Source organism: Neovison vison, chromosome X, assembly GCF_020171115.1.
Source record: "Neovison vison isolate M4711 chromosome X, ASM_NN_V1, whole genome shotgun sequence".
Classification (NCBI taxonomy): domain Eukaryota; kingdom Metazoa; phylum Chordata; class Mammalia; order Carnivora; family Mustelidae; genus Neogale; species Neogale vison.
The window spans coordinates 67276967-67299118 of NC_058105.1; the positions used below are offsets into that span (position 1 = coordinate 67276967).

Consider the following 22152-nt stretch of genomic DNA (forward strand, 5'->3'; position numbering starts at 1 on the left):
TGTGGGGGTGTTGAGGATAGGAAAAGAATAAAGGAAACAAGATGGGATCGGGAGGGAGACAAACCATAAGAGACTCTTAATCTCACAAAACAAACTGAGGGTTGCCGGGGGAGGGGGTGGGAGAGGGTGGTGGTGGTGTTATGGACATTGGGGAGGGTATGTGCTATGGTGAGTGCTGTGAAGTGTGTAAACCTGGTAATTCATAGACCTGTACCCCTGGGGCTATTATTTATAACTTATATGTTAATAAAAATTAATAAAAAAATAAAATAAAATAATAGAGTCTTCTTCTTAAAAACAAACAAACAAACAAACAAAAAGATAAGTTGTACTCTTGTGCTCTTTATGTATTTCACCACTCCCCCCAGCCTTCCCTCTGGCAACCTCTTGTTTGTTCTCTGTATTTAAGAGTCTGTGTTTTTTGTTCATCATTTTCTTTGTTCATTTGTTTGTTTCTTAAATTCCATATATGAGTGAAATCATATGGTATTTATCTTTCTCTTATTTCACTTAGCACCATACCTTGTAGGTCTATCCATGTTGCTGCAAGTGGCATTTCTTGCCAATATTTATATTGCCCTAACTCTGTTGCCTCAGCCAGAAAAAGAAATCCAGATTCAATCTATCTGCCTTCCCCACTCCTATACTCAGGCTGCTGAGAATTACTACAAAAATAACAGAACTGATTATAAATACCGATTTCAACTTCACAAAAAAACACAACTGAGTTTACATGTTTGTGATCTCCAGCCTAAACTGGCTTGAAAAATCTTCACTACTTACTTACTTACCAGTAGTTCTTTCCTCTATTAATCACAACTTCATACAGTTTCTCATATCACTCTTATCCATTATACTAAAAGTCCTAACATGAAGTAGCACTAGAAAAAGATATAAAGGCACTCTAGAAAAGAAAAAACTATCCTGATTTGCAGATGACTTGATTGTCTACATAGATAATTCAAAGAATCTATGAAAACTCTTAGAACTAATAAGTGAGTTTAGTTAGTTCACAGCAAATAAGATCAACACACCAAGCATCTATTGTGTTTCTATACACTAGTAATGTGCAATTGGGAAATGAAAATTAAAAGACACAGTACCACCTACAATAACTCCAGCAATTAAATAGCTAGATATAAATCTAACAAATCATATATAAGATCTGCATGCTGAAACTTTCAGAACACTGATGAAAAAGACTGAAGAAGTCCTAAATGAAGAAAGAAATATACTATGTTCATGAGTCAGAAGAATCAGTATAGTTAAGATTTTAGTGTTCCCCAAATTGGTAGACAGATTTAATGCAATCCCAATTAAAACTGTAGCAGGATTTTTGTAGATATAGACAATCTGATTCTAAAATTTATATGGAAAAGTGAGGGAACTAAAATTGCCAAAAACGTTCGGAAGATGAAAACCAAAGACAGAACACAAAATCTATCCAATTTTAAGACATACTATAATTCCACAGTAGTCAAGACATTGACTTTGTGGTATTGGCAAAAGGATAGACGCATAAACCCAATGGAACAGAATAAAAAGTAAAATACAGAAATAGACCCACAGAAGGATGGTCTGTTGGTTTTTGCACAACGATGTAATTCACTGGAGAAAATATAGTCTTTTCAACAAATGGTGCTAGAACAACTGGACATCACTACAACATGTACATTTCACAACATAAAAAACTTAATTCAAAATGGGTCATATAACAAAATGTAAAATGTAAGACTATAAAATGCTTAGATGTAGGAGAAACATTTGTCACTTTGACTTAGGTTGTCACTTTGACTTAAGTTCTTAGATATGACATCAAAAGTAAAATACACAGAAGGAAAAATTTACAGTTTAGACTTGAACAAAATTTAAAATGTTTTTTCAAAAGAACGCTGTTAAGAAAATAAAAAGACAAGCCACTGACAGGGAGAAAATACTTGCAAAACATGTATCCGCTAAAGGACTTGTATCCAGACTATATGTAAAGTCCTGTAAAAGCTCAAAAATAAGAAAACAAACACAATAAAAATATTGGCAAAAGGTTTGAATGGACACCTCACCAGAAAAAGTGGAAATAAGCACAAAAAAGGATGCAAAACATCACTAGCTTAGGAGAATGCAAATCAGAACTGCAAGAAGAATTCTTTACACTCATACTAGAATGGGTTTGTTTGCTTATTTATTTATTTATTTATTTATTTATTTATGTTAGTCACCATACGTACATCATTAGTTTTTGATGTAGTGTTTCATGATTCATTGTTCATATATAACATCCAGTGCTCCATACAGTCCGTGCCTCCTTAACACCTGCCACCAGGCTCACTCATCCCGCCACCCCCCTCCCTTCTAAAACTCTCCATTTCTTTCCTGACATCCATAGCATCTCATGGTTTGTCTCTCACTCTGATTTCTACTCCTTAATTTTTCCCTTCTCTTAATGTCCTCTATGCTATTCCTTTTGTTCCACAAATAAGTGGAACCATATGATAATTGACTTTGTCTCTTTGACTTATTTCACTTAGCATAATCTTTTCCAGTTCCATCCAAGATGATGCAAAAGTTGGGTATTCATCCTTTCTGATGGCTGAGTAATATTCCATTGTACATGTGGACCACATCTTCTTTATCCATTTGTCTGTTGAAGGGCATCTTGGCTCTTTCCACATTTTGGCTATTGTGGACATTGCTTCTATGAACAGCAAGGCAAGAAACAACAAATGTTGGAGAAGTTGTGGAGAAAGAGGAATCCTCTCACACTGTTGGTGGGAATGCAAATTGGTGCAGCCACTTTGGAAAATGGTGTGGATGTTCCTCAAAAAACTTAAAAATAGAGCCACACTATGACCCAGAATGGGTAAATTTTAAAAAAATAGTGATAATTCCAAGTGTTGACAAGGATGCAGAATAATAGGAATTCTACATTTCTGGTGGGAATGAACAATAGCACAGGTACTCTGGAAAACAGTTTGGCAGTTTGTTATAAAGTTTATTATAAAGTTAAATATATATTTACTATATCACCCAGTAATTGCATCTTGAATATTTCCCCTATATTGAAATATTGAAATATAATATGAATAATGAAAACCAGTGTTCATACAAAATTAGTATATGAAAATAATAGCTGTATTCTATCTGAGATAGTGGTTACAAGATTAAATGCCAAGTGTAAAAGTTCATAGTACACATATATACACACTATAACATATTATATATACACATACACACTCACGCCACACACACACACACACACACACACACACACACACACAGAGTGAGAGAGATAACTTACTGAATATGTTTCTCCAACCCAGGACTCTTTCCTCAACTTCAGACCTGAATCACCAAGTGCCTTTCAACTTCACCCATCCTAAACCTTTTTCCTATTTTGTTCCCACTCCTTCATCTCCCACCCACATCCAGTTAATCACCAAGGTGTGTTGACTGTGTTTCCTAAATATCTCTGGAAGCTGTGAACTTTTTTTTATACCGATGACCATGATCCCAGATCATGTGTCCCCTGTATTGCTGTAGTAGCCTCTTAACTGGTTTCCCTGCCTCCAGTCTTACCCCTTGTCCAATCCATTCTCCATATCACAACTAGAATGATGTTAAAAACTCAAATCTGTATAGTGACTTTCATTAGCCTCAGCATAGTCTGAACTCCTTAACACAGTTTACAGGCCCTTTCATGATCTGGCCCTTGTTCATGTCTCCAGGTTCATCTCCCATAATTCTCAACTCCAAAGCTTCCTCTCCACTAGTTTTATCCCTACATCCTATGCTTGAACCACACTCTACTGCTTTCAATCCCTAAAACACACCCCTGCTCTTTTCCATGATTGGGATGCTTTCTTAGCAGCCTCCCACCTCCTCCATTCCACTGTCCTTCATCTGGTTGTATAATATTTATTTTCCAGGTTTAAGCTTCCACATCATTTACTCAGGGTACATCACTGACTAACCTACATAGCTGAGCTCTATGTCCATTCTGGACATAGTGTTATGTCTCATAATAACATGAGCACACTTTTATTCTGTTATAATAATTTATTTACATGTCTAGACTGAAAAGATTGTAAGCGCTTTGAGGGCAGGGACTATGTATTCTTTACATTTTAGTGCCAGTCCCTAAGACAACACCTGGCATATGCTAAGTATTCAATAAATATTTGTTGAATGAATGACGAGAAGGAGGGAGAATGATAAACAGTCTCTGAAATTATAGGTCATTATTTTTCTTTATTATTCTCTATATTTTTCAGTTATTCTATGATGAATATGAATTGCTTTTATAATAAATGCACTAGAGTTAATTTTAAAGGTACATTAAACATAACAAGAAAAAACAATGAAGAAATGAAAATCACCTATAACTCCACCACCTAAGGATAACTTATGTTAATATTTTGTTGTATCCCTTCCAGTATTTTCTTTGAATATATTTTTTAAACATTAAGATCATATTGTGTTCAGTTTCGAATTCTGCATTTTCATGAATGCCAATAGTAATTTCTTATTAAATTAAGGCACCGCTGCTAATTTAATCAGTTTCCTACTTTCCAACATTAAGATTTTATCCAATTTTTTACTATTATGAATAAAGTCATCAATAATGTCATTGGATATTAATCTTTTTTCTCACTTATTATCATTTTCATAAGATAGAATCCTAGAAGCAGTTACTGGTATGAACTTAATTTCAAAGACTCTTAAAATATATAGCTGAATTGTTTTCCAAAAAGCTTATACTAATAAGAGTTACTTCACCTACTTCAGTGCCTATGATATGCCAGATTTGTTTCAGGTTGATTTTACTGTGCTTATTTTACAGATGAAGAAACTAAGGTCCATTGATGTTATTTGTCCAGAGTCACAGAGATAACAAGTAGCAAAGCTAGGATTCAAATTCAGAATTACCCACTTTCAAAGATCATGTTATTTTCTTGTGAATTTCAAACAATAAATATTTTGTGCTATCAATTATATATTTACTTGAGAAAATGTGGAAAATACAAGTACAATGTAAAGAAAATAAAAATAAATTACCCAACTTTTGTAGCAACATGGACGGGACTGGAAGAGATTATGCTGAGTGAAATAAGTCAAGCAGAGAGAGCCAATTATCATATGGTTTCACTTATTTGTGGAGCATAACAAATAGCATGGAGGACAAGGGGCGTTAGAGAGGAGAAGGGAATTTGGGTAAATTGGAAGGGGAGGTGAACCATGAGAGACTATGGACTCTGAAAAACAATCTGAGGGGTTTGAAGTGGCGGGGGGGTGGGAAGTTGGGGTACAGGGTGGTGGGTATTATAGAGGGCACGGCTTGCATGGAGCACTGGGTGTGGTGAAAAAATAATGAATAATGTTTTTCTGAAAATAAATAAATTGAAAATAATATAAAATAAAATAAAATAACCTGTGAACCAACCACTTTAAACAATTTAGTATATTTCCTCAGGTTTTTGTTCCAGATCCAATTTCTGGGTTAAAAATAATTATAACATTGTATTTACAATTTTTCATCCTGCTCTTTTCACTTAGCATTTTTCAATGTTAACTGAATAAACATAATTTTAATGGTTGCATATTATTGTCAATGGATGTTACTGTGTGGGTATTTACAGTTGTTCAGCTCACCTGTGAATTTCTTTTTTTCATTCCCAGGACCCTCCATCTCCCATGAGGCTTACAGAATTCAATGTTGGGAACCATTTTAATCTTCAAAATAAGTCACCATGGTGAATTGAAAGCTTCACAATTCACAAGCATTCCATCAAATACTTGCTGTGCAGATAAATGTTGCAGGACTTTACAAGTTATTTAATTTACTAACTGAACTCATCAATCTGGTAGCAATTAATTCAAGCCAGTCTTCCTCTCTTTCTTCATTTTACCTCCCCAATCTGTAAAAACCTACAGGTAACATATATACCTTTCCAGAGGCTCTTTGTGTTCCTCTTCACAGGTAAAGAGGAATTCAAAAGACTTCCATGTAGTTCCTAACTTCCCTGAAAGACTGTTAATTATATTTATAGGGTCTTTGTGGTATCAAGGGAAATCAGACTGTTTGCTGCTTGTGTGCCTGTGCATTTATAAGCATGCATATGTGCAGCATATTTACACAAAATTCTGCTGTGGTGTTGTGAAAATCAAGGTTTAAAAAAATCCAAGGTTTCTATTCAGTCCTACTTTTTTCCCTAAATAGCAATTTAAATATTTGCTGGGCTGCGAACACCATCCCTATATCAGGTATCTAAAAGCCAAGAGGCATAATCAACACACAATAATCAAGGTCCTCAAACTGGAAATTGAACAACAATGCAAAACCTGTTCTCTGTCATAAATGTGTGATGTTCCTGAAAGCACCACAGCTAATAGGGAAGATCAGATCAGATTTCAACTTTATTAAACATAAGTATTGGTGTTTTAAAGACTTTTAATGTCAGGCTGTAGTAAAATTCTGTAGTTACTTTTATTATTTTCTCTGCTACTTAGCTTTATTTTTGCCTATATGAATTGTTCTTAGGATGAAAGAACAACTATAACCCTAAGTTATGCACCATAGATTTTGTTAAGGAGCTTAAGGGTAATTTTCAGGTTTAATTACAATACTATTCATAGGGTAAAGTTTCAAAGTTGAAATTAGCCTAAGGATTAACACTTGAGATCTATGTTTTCATAGCAGGGGTTAGTGTAGAGATAATGATAACCTAATAGTAATATGCCAATACTTTCTTTTTTTTTTTTAGCTTTAGTGGTAGTTGAACCATTAAGACAGTTTACATTCATTTCCCCATTTATTTATAATCAGCCTTTCTTTTAGTCCTAGTGCCTGAATCAACGAGAATGAACACTAATGCTGAGTCTTTATAATATATAACAATAATACCTAAGAGCATTAATGGTTTTCATTTATCAGCCATTGTTCTAGTGCCCAGCTGCCAGCAATAGAAGTCCCAGCTCTTTCAGAAATTAGTGAGAGTGAGAGGTATCTCACAGATATCAAGAATTGAACTCTTAGGACATTAGGTTTACTAAGGAATCCCCACTAAAACCTTTTTGAGTAAAAGAAAATTTGCCTACCAGAAACTATTTGGTGTTCAGGTCCCAGTGGAGCTGAGAAAGTGAACAATTCAGCTATTTAAAGAAACAAAAAATTTGTTCACTTGGATCCTCTAGGTGATTTGGGGCCAGGTAAGACTTTTAGCATAAATTAAATGCATTGTGCCAGCATTTCATTTGAGAGAATACTAGACATGACAAAATCTATTAGGGTCAGAGACTATTTCTCAAGCTCAGATGCTAAGAAGCAATGTAGAAGACTATACACACCAGGTTTCACAAATGAAATCATGTATGTTCAGGTGGGAAGATTTTTTTCTCCTTCCTCTCTCTCTCTCCAAAACACTGTCTGGTTTAGGTTTTCCTTGAAAGCTTATTTAGTCATTCACATGGTCTTATGATGGACAAACCTTGCGTTTTATTCATATAGTAATACACCTTTCTCTAAAGTTAGAGCTATTACTTAACTCTACAGCCAGTGGGCCTCAAAGAAATCCTTCCCTTTCCCATCTATACTTTTCTGCGAAGGGTTTAGGCAGGGTAGCTTCTAACTATGATTCAAAGTCAGGAAGGAATCAATAACTTTGTTGATGTCTAGAATGTATCAGCACTTGGCACTGATACAAATCAGGTTATAAAAGACTTGGTCAAGAAACTACAGGGAAGCACTGGAAGGGTAAAGCTCAGGAGAACTATAATGCAAAGCTGATTGTTTAATGTCTTACAGATTTACATCATCTTCAGAAGGCCAAATAATTCAGTTTTATGTGGGGGTTGGGGGTTGGAGAAAGAAACCTTATTCCTATCTCAGCACCTTTATTTCACTAGTTTATAGACTCTGATAATACCCCTATCCATACATAATTCAGTATTGACTACTGTACATACGCTTCCCCCCAACTGACTGACTATTGATTGACAGAGAGGCTCATTCAATAATTAGTGTATTCTGACCTGGCTCCATTGCCTGTATTCCTTGGGGCCCTGTCAAATAACCTCTGTGGGATCTCATTCCCCAACTTTTGGTACCCATACTCACCTTTTGCAAAATAAGACACTCATTGTTAGGATCCTACAACTGAAAGGTGCTATGTAACTCCCTAGTGCTCTTATAAGTCTTTCATTGAAGGACTGGAATGAAAACTTGAACCATAACAGTATTTCTAAACAAACCAGTATGCTCCATTTTTTCTTCCATGCTCTCATTGCTGACTTGTTCTTTCAGAGTTTAGGTTACTTTAAGTTCTTCAATTCATTCCAACAATGTTCTTGAAATAGAAATCATTTTCTGTATAGTACATCTGGAAAAGGTGAGGGCAAAAAAATAACGAGGTGACTTCCAAAAGCACATAGCTGTCTGGAGCAGACCTCAGTTATCATGTCCAGTGCGCTGTTAGGCTGACTTGGCTTCCCAGTACTAGAATTATTGGGGAACAACTTAGAACATTGAGATCACTTTGGGCGGATCACATTTCAGAAAAGCTCCACTTTGTCCAAAATCTAAAAGTATGCAATTAAGCAACTGTTATTTTCTATGTGATATAAATGTTACATGTCTTCCCCACTCTGGTCCCATGTAGCACATGTATTTCACACTATGTGACATCAGCCAGTGCCATTCTCTCCTCTAGTACCCATAGAGCCCAATCTCAGGGCTGTCTTTGCCAGGGAAAATAATGTGCTTCCCTATGTTTATGCCAAATTGCACAAAGTGTTGTCATTGAGGTTAATGGAGATTAAGCACAATTCCAAGCAGGTATGTTTTAAGAACATTGAATGTACATTATTGTGACATGCACCTGAAATTTAACATGGCCCCAATTCATAGGAATGTAACAGTCATGCAAATCCTATCCCTTTTACCTCTCATCACACGTATGTTTCTACATACAAGTATGCATACACATGTACACCACACACTGCCCCCAAAACAGGCTGCTCGGTCATCAGGAGCAAATACTTAAAAGGAATGATTCTTTGTCCTCTCCTTTTAGAAAAAAAGTCCAACACCCACTACAAATGAAGAACACTCCATTTGTTCATTCTAAAACCTCTACTCCCAGAGTAGCTATGGTACTTGGTGCAAAAGACAAAATTGTTAGACCCTTTCACAAGTCCTACATTCTTAGAAAATTCATGCATTCCATCCAATCAGTAGGAAATGACTTATGAGGTATGGTACATCTGCATTTCATTAACTTTAATTGTTAATGAATTAATTACCATATTAAGTATGAATTGTACCATATTAATGAATTGTACCAATTAATGAATTGTACCATATTAATTAATTGTACCAATTAATGAATTGTACCATATTAAGTTGTAGTCTTTTGAATGCAGGGGTTATGTAATATAATGAAGAGATGGATCCTAATAGCATGCAATCAACAGCTGTTTGTTTCCCCAGAAGGGCTAGAGCTGTGTCCTGCACAGTGTTTGAAACTATTAAATTTGTTCTTTGTAGTAGGCTGGTATGTGGCCATCAGCAGAATGAGTTAAACTGGACAATGAATGCAATATATCAGGGAGCAGATTTTTAGTAGGGAATGGAATTAAAGATGGCAAAAAAAAAAAAAGCCAATAAGGTAAGGCGCATTCAAAGAATGATTGCTGTCACCCTGCTGGCTAAATCAGCAAAGAGACACAGAAGGAAAGCTGGCACTTAGTCTTGGTAATATATTAAATGTATTGGAGAGCCAGAAAATGAAAGGTACGTGGGCCCTCTGCAGTTAAGCTGAACTTGCCAATTTGCTGTAACTTTTTTTCCCACCAATCTGCTCAAATTATTGTATATGGTATTCTTAAAATCATGTGTCTTGCTATAGAAACACCCACAAATACTAGTAAGCTTTATCTTCCTATGTCCTTTATTAAAAGAATATGCATAAAATTGTTGTTTCTTTTGTATATTATAGTTTTGTTAAACAATGTTGGCAAAGCTTAAAATTTCAGACCACTTTAATGGAAGTTTCTATACATCTGCTTTCACAGGATTTTGGTAGAGTTTATTTACTTCCAGGTTGATTGGTATGTGTGTTATGTGGACTCTTCTGTAACATACCTAACTAAACAGCCCCCATCCCTGTGCTCGGTAATTCTTATGTTCCTACATGGATATGAGTTGGGAACTTAGCAGCACTGGCTTTTAGGTAGAAAGCAGACTAGTCTAAATGGTACTTGATCATATTTGGTCTCTGCTCAGCCTCACATCTTTTGCTCTTTTGTTGTGGTAAGTAAAAAGAAAAAGAAAGAACTTATGTGACTAAGGGTGATGTGAAATCTGGTTTATTTTTTTCCTTACACTGAAGACTATGTTTATTATTCTCCAGATGCTTGTCACCTGAAAAAAGAACACAATGGTCTTGAAAAAAGAACACAGTGGCACACTTTCTTCTAAATTATAAATTACCCTCAGAGAAATAGTTGAAGAGACCCTCATTAAGTAAGTCCCAAGTAAAGTTTCCCTCAATAGATGTACCATCTGCACAAAAATATCTTTTCAGACAAAATGAAGAAAGAGCCTCCCAGTTAGCCAGAAAGAAGGCATAAGTCATTGAAAAATGCAAAGTATTGAAAGCTGAAGTTTGGAACAGTCATTGCTGATCTCAACTAAATAATAATGGAGAACATGAATTACTTGAGAGAAGCCCAGCCCATAGAGGTCAGGACTAACACAAAACTAGAAAAAAGTCTTTTAATCCAATTACAATATAAAGTAAGTTATAAATGTAATTATAAAATAGTACCTTATCTTAGGTAAAGACCTCAAACATCTCAGCTGAAAATCCCATTTCATTTATTCTAAGGCATCAGCTACAAACAGCTTATATTTGCATCACACACAGTGTAAAAAAATTCAAATACTGCAAACAAAAGACAATTTCTTTCTAGATTAAAAAAGGAGGAATAAAGGAGGAGACCTTATAAGATTCCTATACAAGAATCTTATTTGAGGGGGGGACAAGATGGCGGGGTACTAGGAAGAGGCGTCTTTTCAGCTGGTACCCCAAAGTGAGCTGATTACCTACCAAAGAACTCTGATCACCCATGAAATCAGCCTGAGATCAGAATTATACACGTCTGGATCTCTACAGGGGCAGAAGACGCCAGTGAGCAGGTAAAGCGGAATGGGAACAGCGGACTGATATCGGAAGATAAACAAAAGGGGGAGGGAGCCACCAGAGGCGACCGGTGCAAAAGTAATACCCCGATACGAGCGAGAGTGCCCTGCGTCTGGGGACCAGCATTAACTCGGAGACTGGTTGAAAGCACTCCAAAAGAGCAAAGGATCGCGGGGGCAAACTGTGGGAATCGGGGCGGCTAGGGACAGGGGCTTGAGTCCCCGGTCCCAGACGGCCTCCCCGGCGCGGAGGCAGAGAGAGTGCGGCGGAGAAACCGGCTCCTGGTCCCTAAGCCGCCAGCGTGCCCCAGAGCGCGGGGTTCCGGCTCCTGTGAGGGGATGGGAGCCGGTCTGCAGAACGCGCGCTAGCCCTACCACAAAGCTTGAGATGCGCGTGCACGTCGCTCCAGCTCTCCTGGGTTTCTAAGGCCCTGGGGCGCTTCTTGACCCGGGCCATTGTTTCAAAGTCTAAGCCTCGCGCCCCGCGAAACTCTTCCCCGGACAGAGGCGCGCAAAAGCCCAGCCTGCGGCTTACGGACCAGCGCCCCGTTCTCAGTGCCCCAGACGTGCGCCCGACCCACAGCCGCCTCTGAAAAGAGGTGCGCGCAAGCCGGGCACTCCCAGCCCCGGCCAGCGGCAAAATCTCAGTGTGCGATCGCTGCTTGGAACCTCTCTGGCGGTCAGGAGCTCCCAGACAGCCACCACTGCCTTGGCTTTGGGGACGAGCAAAAGATCCTGCGCCCCCAGGGTCTTTAACTTGGAACCTGCACTGCCAGCATCCAAGGGGGAATTTATTCAGCTTCTGCACCCAGACTGAGGCTTCTGAGACGGAGATCAGGAAGTGTTCCAGGGTGCACCTTGACTGCACCAGAGTTGATACATCCAGCTACATCTGTTCAGTCTTCTCCCACCAAAATGACTAGGAGGAGGAATGCCCAACAGAAGAAAAATACAGAGGATGGACCTTCCGCAACAGAGCTAACGGCTATCAACATAGACAATATGTCGGAAAGAGAATTCAGGCTAACAATTATCCAGGCAATAGCTAGGTTGGAGAAAGCCATGGATGACCAAACAGAATTGATTAGAGCCGAACTGAAAGCGACCAGACAGGATGTTCACAATGTTAGGGCGGAGCTTAAAGCTACCAGGGAGGAGGTCCACAATGCTCTCAATGAGTTCCAATCCAATCTAAACTCTCTCAAAGCTAGGGTAACTGAGACAGAAGATAGAATTAGTGATCTGGAAGACAAACAGATAGAGAGAAAGGATCAGGAGGAAGCCTGGAACAAACAGCTTAGATCCCACGAAAGCAGAATTAGGGAAATAAGTGATGCCATGAAGCGTTCCAACGTCAGAATTATTGGAATTCCTGAAGGGGAGGAGAAAGAAAGAAGTCTAGAAGATGTCGTGGAACAAGTCCTTCATGAAAACTTTCCGAATCTCGCGAATGAAACCAGCGTTCATGTACTAGAGGCTGAACGGTCTCCACCCAAGATTATACACTCCAAAAAAACATCACGACACCTGATAGTCAAATTGAGAAATTATAATTGTAGGTATAATCTCTTGAAAGCTGCCAGGGCAAAGAGGCTCCTTACTTACAGAGGGAAGCCCATCAGAATAACGTCAGACCTGTCCACAGAGACCTGGCAAGCCAGAAGAGGCTGGCAAGATATATTCAGGGCACTAAATGAGAAGAACATGCAGCCAAGAATACTTTATCCAGCAAGACTGACATTCAAAATGGATGGAGAGATAAAGAGTTTCCAAGACCGGCAAGACTTAAAAGACTATGCAACCACCAAGCCGATACTGCAGGAAATATTAAGGGGGGTTCTATAAAAGAGGAAAAATCCCAAGAATAGCATTGAACAGAAATATAGAGACAGTCTACAGAAAGAAAGACTTCAAAGGTAACTCGATGTCAATAAAAACGTATCTATCAATAATCACTCTCAATGTGAATGGCCTCAATGCACCCATAAAACGGCACAGGGTTGCAGATTGGATAAAACGACAGGACCCATCCATATGCTGTCTACAAGAGACCCATTTTGAACCTAAAGATACACGCAGACTGAAAGTGAAGGGGTGGAGAAGCATCTTTCATGCCAATGGGACTCAAAAGAAGGCTGGGGTAGCGATTCTCATATCAGATAAATTAGACTTCAAACTAAAGACTGTAGTCAGAGATACAGAAGGACACTACATAATCCTTAAAGGGACTATCCACCAAGATGATCTAACAATTGTAAATATCTATGCTCCCAATATGGGAGCAGCCAATTACTTAAGAAAACTGTTAATCAAGATAAAGAGTCATATTGATATGAATACACTAATCGTAGGTGATCTTAACACGCCTCTTTCAGAATTAGACAGATCATCGAAGCAGAAAATCAATAAAGAAACAAGAGCATTGAACGACACATTGGACCAGATGGACCTCATAGATATATACAGAACATTCCACCCTAAAACAGCAGAATACTCATTCTTCTCAAGTGCACACGGAACCTTCTCCAGAATAGACCACATACTGGGTCACAAATCAGGACTCAGCCGATACCAAAAGACTGAGATTATTCCCTGCATATTCTCAGATCACAATGCTTTGAAACTGGAGCTCAATCACAAGGAAAAGTTCCGAAGGAACTCAAACACCTGGAAGCTAAAGACCACCTTGCTTAAGAATGCTTGGATCAACCAGGAGATCAAAGAAGAACTGAAACAATTCATGGAAACCAATGAGAATGAAGACACTTCGGTCCAAAACCTATGGGATACAGCAAAGGCGGTCCTAAGGGGAAAATATATAGCCATCCAAGCCTTGCTCAAAAAAATTGAAAAATCCAGAACACACCAGCTGTCTCTACACCTTAAAGAACTGGAGGATCAACAACAAATCAAACCAACTCCACACATAAGAAGGGAAATCATCAAGATTAGAGCTGAGATCAATGAGGGAGAAACCAGAGATACAGTAGAACGTATCAATGAAACTAGAAGCTGGTTTTTTGAAAGAATCAATAAGATCGATAAGCCACTGGCTGCACTAATCCAAAAGAAAAGAGAGAAATCCCAAATTCATAAAATTATGAATGAAAGGGGAGAGATCACAACTAACACCAAGGAAGTAGAAACAATCATCAGAAGTTACTACGAACAGTTATATGCCAATAAGCTTAGCAACCTTGATGAAATGGATGCATTCCTGGAAAAATATAAACTACCAAAATTGAACCAGGAAGAAATCGACAACCTGAATAGACCGATATCTAATAACGAGATTGAAGCAGTGATCAAAAATCTCCCAAAAAACAAGAGCCCAGGACCTGACGGATTCCCTGGGGAATTCTACCAAACCTTCCAAGAAGAAATAACACCTATTCTCCTGAAGCTGTTTCAAAAAATTGAAGCAGAAGGAAAGCTTCCAGACTCTTTCTATGAAGCCAGCATTACCCTGATCCCCAAACCAGGCAAGGACCATACCAAAAAGGAGAATTTCAGACCAATATCACTGATGAATATGGATGCTAAGATTCTCAACAAGATCCTAGCCAACAGGATCCAACAACACATTAAAAAGATTATCCACCATGATCAGGTGGGATTCATCCCTGGGCTACAAGGATGGTTCAACATTCGTAAATCAATCAATGTGATACAACAAATTAATAGGAGAAGAGAGAAGAACCACATGGTCCTCTCAATTGATGCAGAAAAAGCATTTGACAAAATCCAACATCCGTTCCTGATTAAAACGCTTCAAAGTATAGGGATAGAGGGAACATTCCTGAACCTCATCAAATCTATCTATGAAAGACCCACAGCAAATATCATCCTCAATGGGAAAAAGCTTGCAGCCTTCCCGTTGAGATCAGGAACAAGACAAGGATGCCCACTTTCACCACTCTTGTTCAACATAGTATTAGAAGTCCTAGCAACAGCAATCAGACAACAGAGAGAAATAAAAGGTATCCAAATTGGTAATGAAGAAGTCAAACTCTCTCTCTTCGCAGATGACATGATTCTTTATATGGAAAACCCAAAAGACTCCACCCCCAAACTACTAGAACTCATACAGCAATTCAGCAGCGTGGCAGGATACAAAGTCAATGTGCAGAAATCAGTGGCTTTCTTATACACTAACAAGGAAAATACAGAAAGGGAAATTAGAGAATCAATTCCATTTACTATAGCACCAAGAACCATAAGATACCTGGGAATAAACCTAACTAAAGAGGTAAAGGATCTATACTTGAGGAACTATAGAACACTCATGAAAGAAATTGAAGAAGACACAAAAAGATGGAAGACCATTCCATGCTCTTGGATCGGAAGAATAAACATCGTTAAAATGTCTATACTGCCTAGAGCAATCTATACTTTTAATGCCATTCCGATCAAAATTCCACCGGCATTCTTCAAAGAGCTGGAGCAAATAATCCAAAAATTTGTATGGAATCAGAAGAGACCCCGAATCGCTAAGGAAACATTGAAAAACAAAAATAAAGCTGGCGGCATCACCTTACCTGATTTCAAGCTTTATTACAAAGCTGTGATCACCAAGACAGCATGGTACTGGCATAAAAACAGACACATAGACCAGTGGAACAGAGTAGAGAGCCCTGATATGGACCCTCAACTCTATGGTCAATTAATCTTCGACAAAACAGGAAAAAATATACAGTGGAAAAAAGACAGTCTCTTCAATAAATGGTGCTGGGAAAACTGGACAGCTATATGTAGAAGAATGAAACTCGACCATTCTCTTACACCGTACACAAAGATCAACTCAAAATGGATAAAAGACCTCAACGTGAGACAGGAATCTATCAGAATCTTAGAGGAGAACATAGGCAGTAATCTCTTCGATATCAGCCACAGCAACTTCTTTCAAGATACGTCTCCAAAGGCAAAGGAAACAAAAGCGAAAATAGACTTCTGGGACTTCATCAAAATCAAAAGCTTCTGCACAGCAAAGGAAACAGTCAAAAAAACAAAGAGGCAACCCACGGAATGGGAGAAGATATTTGCAAATGACAGTACAGACAAAAGGTTGATATCCAGGATCTATAATGAACTCCTCAAACTCAACCCACACGAAACAGACAAACACATCAAAAAATGGGCAGAAGATATGAACAGACACTTCTCCAATCAAGAAATACAAATGGCTATCAGACACATGAAAAAATGCTCATCATCATTAGCCCTCAGGGAGATTCAAATTAAAACCACATTGAGATATCACCTTACACCAGTTAGAATGGCCAAAATTAACAAAACAGGAAACAACATGTGTTGGAGAGGATGTGGAGAAAGGGGAACCCTCTTACACTGTTGGTGGGAATGCAAGTTGGTGCAGCCTCTTTGGAGAACAGTGTGGCGATTCCTCAAGAAATTAAAAATAGAGCTTCCCTACGACCCTGCAATTGCACTCCTGGGTATTTACCCCAAAGATACAGATGTCGTGAAAAGAAGGGCCATCTGTACCCCAATGTTTATAGCAGCAATGGCCACAGTCGCCAAACTATGGAAAGAACCAAGATGCCCTTCAACGGATGAATGGATAAGGAAGATGTGGTCCATATACACTATGGAGTATTATGCCTCCATCAGAAAGGACGAATATCCAACTTTTGTAGCAACATGGACGGGACTGGAAGAGATTATGCTGAGTGAAATCAGTCAAGCAGAGAGAGTCAATTATCATATGGTTTCACTCATTTGTGGAGCATAACCAATAGCATGGAGGACAAGGGGCGTTAGAGAGTAGTAGGGAATTTGGGTAAATTGGAAGGGGAGGTGAACCATGAGAGACTATGGACTCTGAAAAACAGTCTGAGGGGTTTGAAGTGGCGGGGGGGTGGGAGGTTGGGGTACCAGGTGGTGGGTATTATAGAGGGCACAGCTTGCATGGAGCACTGGGTGTGGTGAAAAAATAATGAATACTGTTTTTCTGAAAATAAATAAATTGGGAAAAAAAAATAAAAAAATAAAAAAATAAAAAAAAAAAGAATCTTATTTGAATAGAGGTTACTAAGAAAAAGGCATAGATGAATAAAGAAATTTTATTGATACAAGGAAATGTATAAACATATTGACAGAAATGTGTTTGTACAGAAATGTGTAAACATATTGATACGCATTTTCTTAATGTTATAAACAAACTTCAAATTTTCTCTCCATATGCAGGAACATTAAAAACTAATCAATTTCACTTTGAATATTAGAATATTCATTCTCACACAGTAGTTTAATATTTCAGTATTTAGACCTCCAGCTTTATGGGATGGAGAAGTTATGACAGTAAAAAGTACAGTTTAAGCAAATTTTTAAAAAGTCTTTGTATATGTTTATGATTTGGAAAGAAATTTTACTCTAACCTTAACTGAAGTATTCAATCAATTTTGCAAACTAGGGTAGTATTAGACCCAGATCCTGACAGTGCTGACAAATTCTAAAATAAACCTGGTTGTGGCATAGAAGAATTTCAATAAAAATAAAATGCAAGACATACAAATGGCTATCAGACACATGAAAAAATGTTCATCATCACTAGCCATCAGGGAGATTCAAATTAAAACCACATTGAGATACCACCTTACACCAGTTAGAATGGCCAAAATTAGCAAGACAGGAAACAACGTGTGTTGGAAAGGATGTGGAGAAAGGGGAACCCTTTTCCACTGTTGGTGGGAATGCAAGTTGGTGCAGCCTCTTTGGAGAACAGTGTGGAGATTCCTCAAGAAATTAAAAATAGCCTTCCCTATGACCCTGCAATTGCACTACTGGGTATTTACCCCAAAGATACAGATATAGTAAAAAGAAGGGCCATCTGTACCCCAATGTTTATAGCAGCAATGGCCACGGTTGCCAAACTGTGGAAAGAACCAAGATGCCCTTCAATGGACGAATGGATAAGGAAGATGTGGTCCATATACACTATGGAGTATTATGCCTCCATCAGAAAGGATGAATACCCAACTTTTGTAGCAACATGGACAGGACTGGAAGAGATCATGCTGCCAATCTAACAGCCAAAGTCATCAGAAACAATTTAGCCTTCATATGGCTGTTTTCAAAGAATGTGGACCATACAATCCTAGTTGAAAATTAACCCACTGCATTTTTATGAAATCTTTCTATTGTACCCAATCTAGCTTTTAAAACCACTTCTTCATGATAATAATTCTTACTGCCATGAGATATCATCTCTGTTTTTAAATTATTTTTAGTATAGTTGACATATAATGTTAATTTTAGGTGTTCAATGAAGTGATTCAACTTCTCCATATGTTGTGCTCTGCTCATGACAAGTGTAGCTACTGACTGTTACTGTACAAGACTATTACAATGTCATTGACTATATTTTCTATATCTGTGTCTTTTATGCCCATGACTTATTCATTCCATAACTAGAAGCGTATATCTCTCTCTCCCCTTTACCAATTTTGGATAACCCCATCCCACTTCACTCTGGCAACCATCAGTTTGTTCTCTATATTTATAGGTCTGATTCTGCTTTTTGTCTGTTTGTTCCTCATTTGTTTTTTTATATTCCACATATGAGTGAAATCATATGGTATTTGTCCTTCTTAGTCTGAATTATTTCATGTAGCATAATAAGTGCTAGGTCCATCCATGTTGTCACAAATGGAAAAATCTCAGCTTTTTATGGCTAAGTAATATTCCATTACGTATATCCATTCCTTCTTCATCTATCATTGGATGTGTAGATTGTTTCCATATCCTGGCTATTGTAAATGTTCCTTCAGTAAACAAGGGTACATATGTATTTCTAAATTAGTGATCTAATTAATTGTCTTTGGGTTAAAAACCAATTAATGAGGGCGCCTGGGTGGCTCAGTTGGTTAAGTGACTGCCTTCAGCTCAGGTCACAATCCTGGAGTCCTGGAATCAAGTCCCACATCAGGATCCCTGCTCGGCAGGGAGTCTGCTTCTCCCGCTGACCATGCTTTTTCCTCTCCACTCATGCTCTTTTTCTCTCTCTCATTCTCTCTCTCTCTCAAATAAATAAATAAATCTTTTTAAAAAGCCAATTAGTGAAATTATTGGATCAACATAGTATTTCTATTTTTAATTTTTTGAGGAAGGGCCATACTGTTTTCTACAGTGGCTTTAGCAATTTACATTTCCATCAGTAGTGCATGAGGGTTCCTTTTCTTCCACATCCTTGTCAACACTTGTTGTTTCTTGTGGTTTTTTTTAAATTATTTTACCCATTCTGACAGGTGTGAGGTGATATTTCATTGTGGTTTTGATTTTCATTTCCCTGATGATTAGTAAAGTTGAGCATCTTTTCATGTGTCGGTTGGCCATCTGTATGTCTGTTTTGGAAGAATGTTCAGGTCCTCAGCACATTTTTCAACTGGATTGTTTGTTTATTTGTGTGTTGGCCTATATACATTCTATATATATATTGGACATAAACCCCTTATCAGATACATAGGGATTTGCAAATATCTTCTCCCATTCATTAGGTGGCTTTTTGTTTTGTTGATGGTTTCCTTCACTGTGGAAAAGCTTTTTATTTTAATGTAGCTCCAAAATTTTAGTTTTGCTTTTATATCCTTTGTCTTAGGATACATATCTAGAAAAATGATGCTGTAGCCAATGTCAGAGAAATTACTGTCTATGGTTCTCTTGGGAGTTTTATGGTATCAGGTCTCACATTGAGGTCTTTAATCCATTTTGAGTTTATTTTTATGTGTAATGTTAGATAGTAGTCCAGTTTATTCTTTTGTATGTAGCTGTCCAGTTTTCCCAACATCATTTATTGAAGACTGTTTTTCTCTATTGTGTATTTTTGCCTCCTTTGTCATAGATTAATTGAACATAAAATCATTGGTTTATTTCTGATTCTGTTCTATTCCATGGATCTATGTGTCTGTTTTTGTGCCAGTACCGTACTGTTTTGATTACTGCAGTATATCTTGAAATCCAGAATTGTTATACCTACAGCTTTGTTCTTTTTTCCTCAAAATTGCTTTGACTAGTCAGGATCTTTTGTGGTTCCATACAAGTTTGGGGATTATTTGTTCTAGTTCTGCGAAAAATGTTGGTATTCTGATAAGAATTGCACTGAATCTATAGATTTCTTTGGGAAATATGGAAGTTTTAACAATATATGTTTTCCTGATATTTAAGCATGGAATATCTTTCCATTTGCTTGTGCCATCTTTAATTTTTTTCATCCATGTTTTATAGTTTTCAGAGTATAGGCTATTCACCTCCTTGGTTAAGTTTATTCCTAAATATTTTATTCTTTTTGGTGCAATTGTAAATTAAATTGTTTTCTTCACTTCTCTGCTGCTTTATTTTTACTGCATAGAAACACTACTGATTTCTGGGTATTGATATTGTATCCTGAAATTATACTGAATTCATATATTACTTCTCATGGTTTTCTGGTGGATTATTTTGGTTTTTCTATGTATAGTATCAGGTCATCTGCAAATAGTGACAGCTTGAATTCTTCCTTACCAGTATGGACACTTATTTCTTTTTCTTGTCTGATTGCTGTGGCTAGGACTTCCAATATTATATTGAATAAAAGTGGCTTGTTTTCTTGATTTCAGAGAAAAAGTCTGTCTTTCATAATCAAGTATGTTAGCTATGGGTTTTTCATATATTTATTGTGTTGTGGTATACTTCTTCCAAACCCACTTTGTTGGGAGTTTTTATCATGAACAGATGTTGAATTTGTCAAATGCTTTGGGGACATCAATTGAGATGATCATATGACTTTATCCATTGTATTTTTGTGGTGTATCACATTGATTGGTTTGCAAATATTGAACCATCCTTGCATCCCTGGAATTAATACTACTTGACTTTGGTGAATGATCCTTTATTGTTGAGTGCAATTTGATATTTTGTTGAGGATTGTTGCATCTGTGTTTATCAGGGATACTTGCCTGTAGTCTTATTTATTGTGCTGTCATTATCTGGTTTTGGTATGAGAGTAATGCTGGCCCTATAAAATGTATTTGGAAGCTTTTCTTCCTGTTCTATTTTTTTCTTAAATAGTTTGAGGAGAATAATTAGTAACTCTTTAAATGTTTGGTAGAATTTATTTGTGACCCCATCTGATCCTGGACTTTTATTTTTTGGTAGTGTTTTGACTACTGATTCAATTTTATTACTAGTAATTGGTCTGTTAGCTTTTCTATTTATTCCTGATTCACTTTTGGAAGATTATATGTTTACAGGAATTTATTCTTTTTTTTTCTAGTTTGTCCAGTTTGTTGCCCTGTAGTTTTTCATAGTATTACCTGACAATCTTTTGTATTTCTGTGATGTTAGTTGTTTTTATTTCTGAATTTATTTACTTGACTCCTTTCTCTTTTTTCTTGATGAGTCTGGGTAAGGATTAATTTTGTTTATCTTTACAAAAAACCAGCTCTTGATTTCAATGATACTTTTCTATTGTTCTTTTAGTCTCTGTGGCATTTATTTCTCCTCCAACCTTTTTTATTTCCTTATTTTGATTCACCTTGGGCTTTGTTTGTTCTTCTTTTTCTAGCCCCTTTAGGTGTAAGGTTAGATTGTTTATTTGTTTTTTTGTTTGTTTGTTTCATGAGGTAGGTCTATACTGCTTTATATTTCCCTCTTAGAGCTCCTTTCATGGCATCCTAAAAATATTAGTCCATTTTGTTTACATTTTTGTCTTTATGTGTTTTTAATTTTTTTAATTTAAATTCAATTTAGTTAATATACAGTGTATTATTAGTTTCAGGGGGGTAAAACTTAGTGATTAATCAGTTGTGTATAACACCCAGTGCTCATTCCATCAAGTGCCCTCCTTTTTGCCCATCACTCAGTTACCCCACCACCCACTCATCTCCTCTCCTGCAACTGACACTTTATTTCCTATAGTTAAAAGTCTCTTATGGTTTTTCTTTCTCTCTTTTTATCTTATTTAT

At 37.3% G+C, this 22152-nt stretch overlaps 2 protein-coding genes across 2 annotated transcripts in view; one reads left to right on the forward strand and one right to left on the reverse strand.

Annotated features, from left to right (window-relative positions):
* The window catches only part of ZDHHC15 (zinc finger DHHC-type palmitoyltransferase 15), a 201653-nt gene extending 194255 nt beyond the window's left edge, over positions 1–7398 (forward strand). The window contains exon 12 of the mRNA XM_044235924.1: positions 5674–7398. The gene's annotated coding sequence lies outside the window, so the exon portion shown is untranslated. The remainder of the gene's footprint in view (positions 1–5673) is intronic.
* Positions 7399–7469: 71 nt separating this feature from the next.
* UPRT (uracil phosphoribosyltransferase homolog) overlaps positions 7470–22152 on the reverse strand; it is an 87133-nt gene continuing 72450 nt past the window's right edge. The window contains exon 7 of the mRNA XM_044235926.1: positions 7470–8372. Within this exon, the coding sequence (XP_044091861.1) occupies positions 8353–8372 (20 nt within the window). The 3' untranslated portion in view covers positions 7470–8352. The remainder of the gene's footprint in view (positions 8373–22152) is intronic.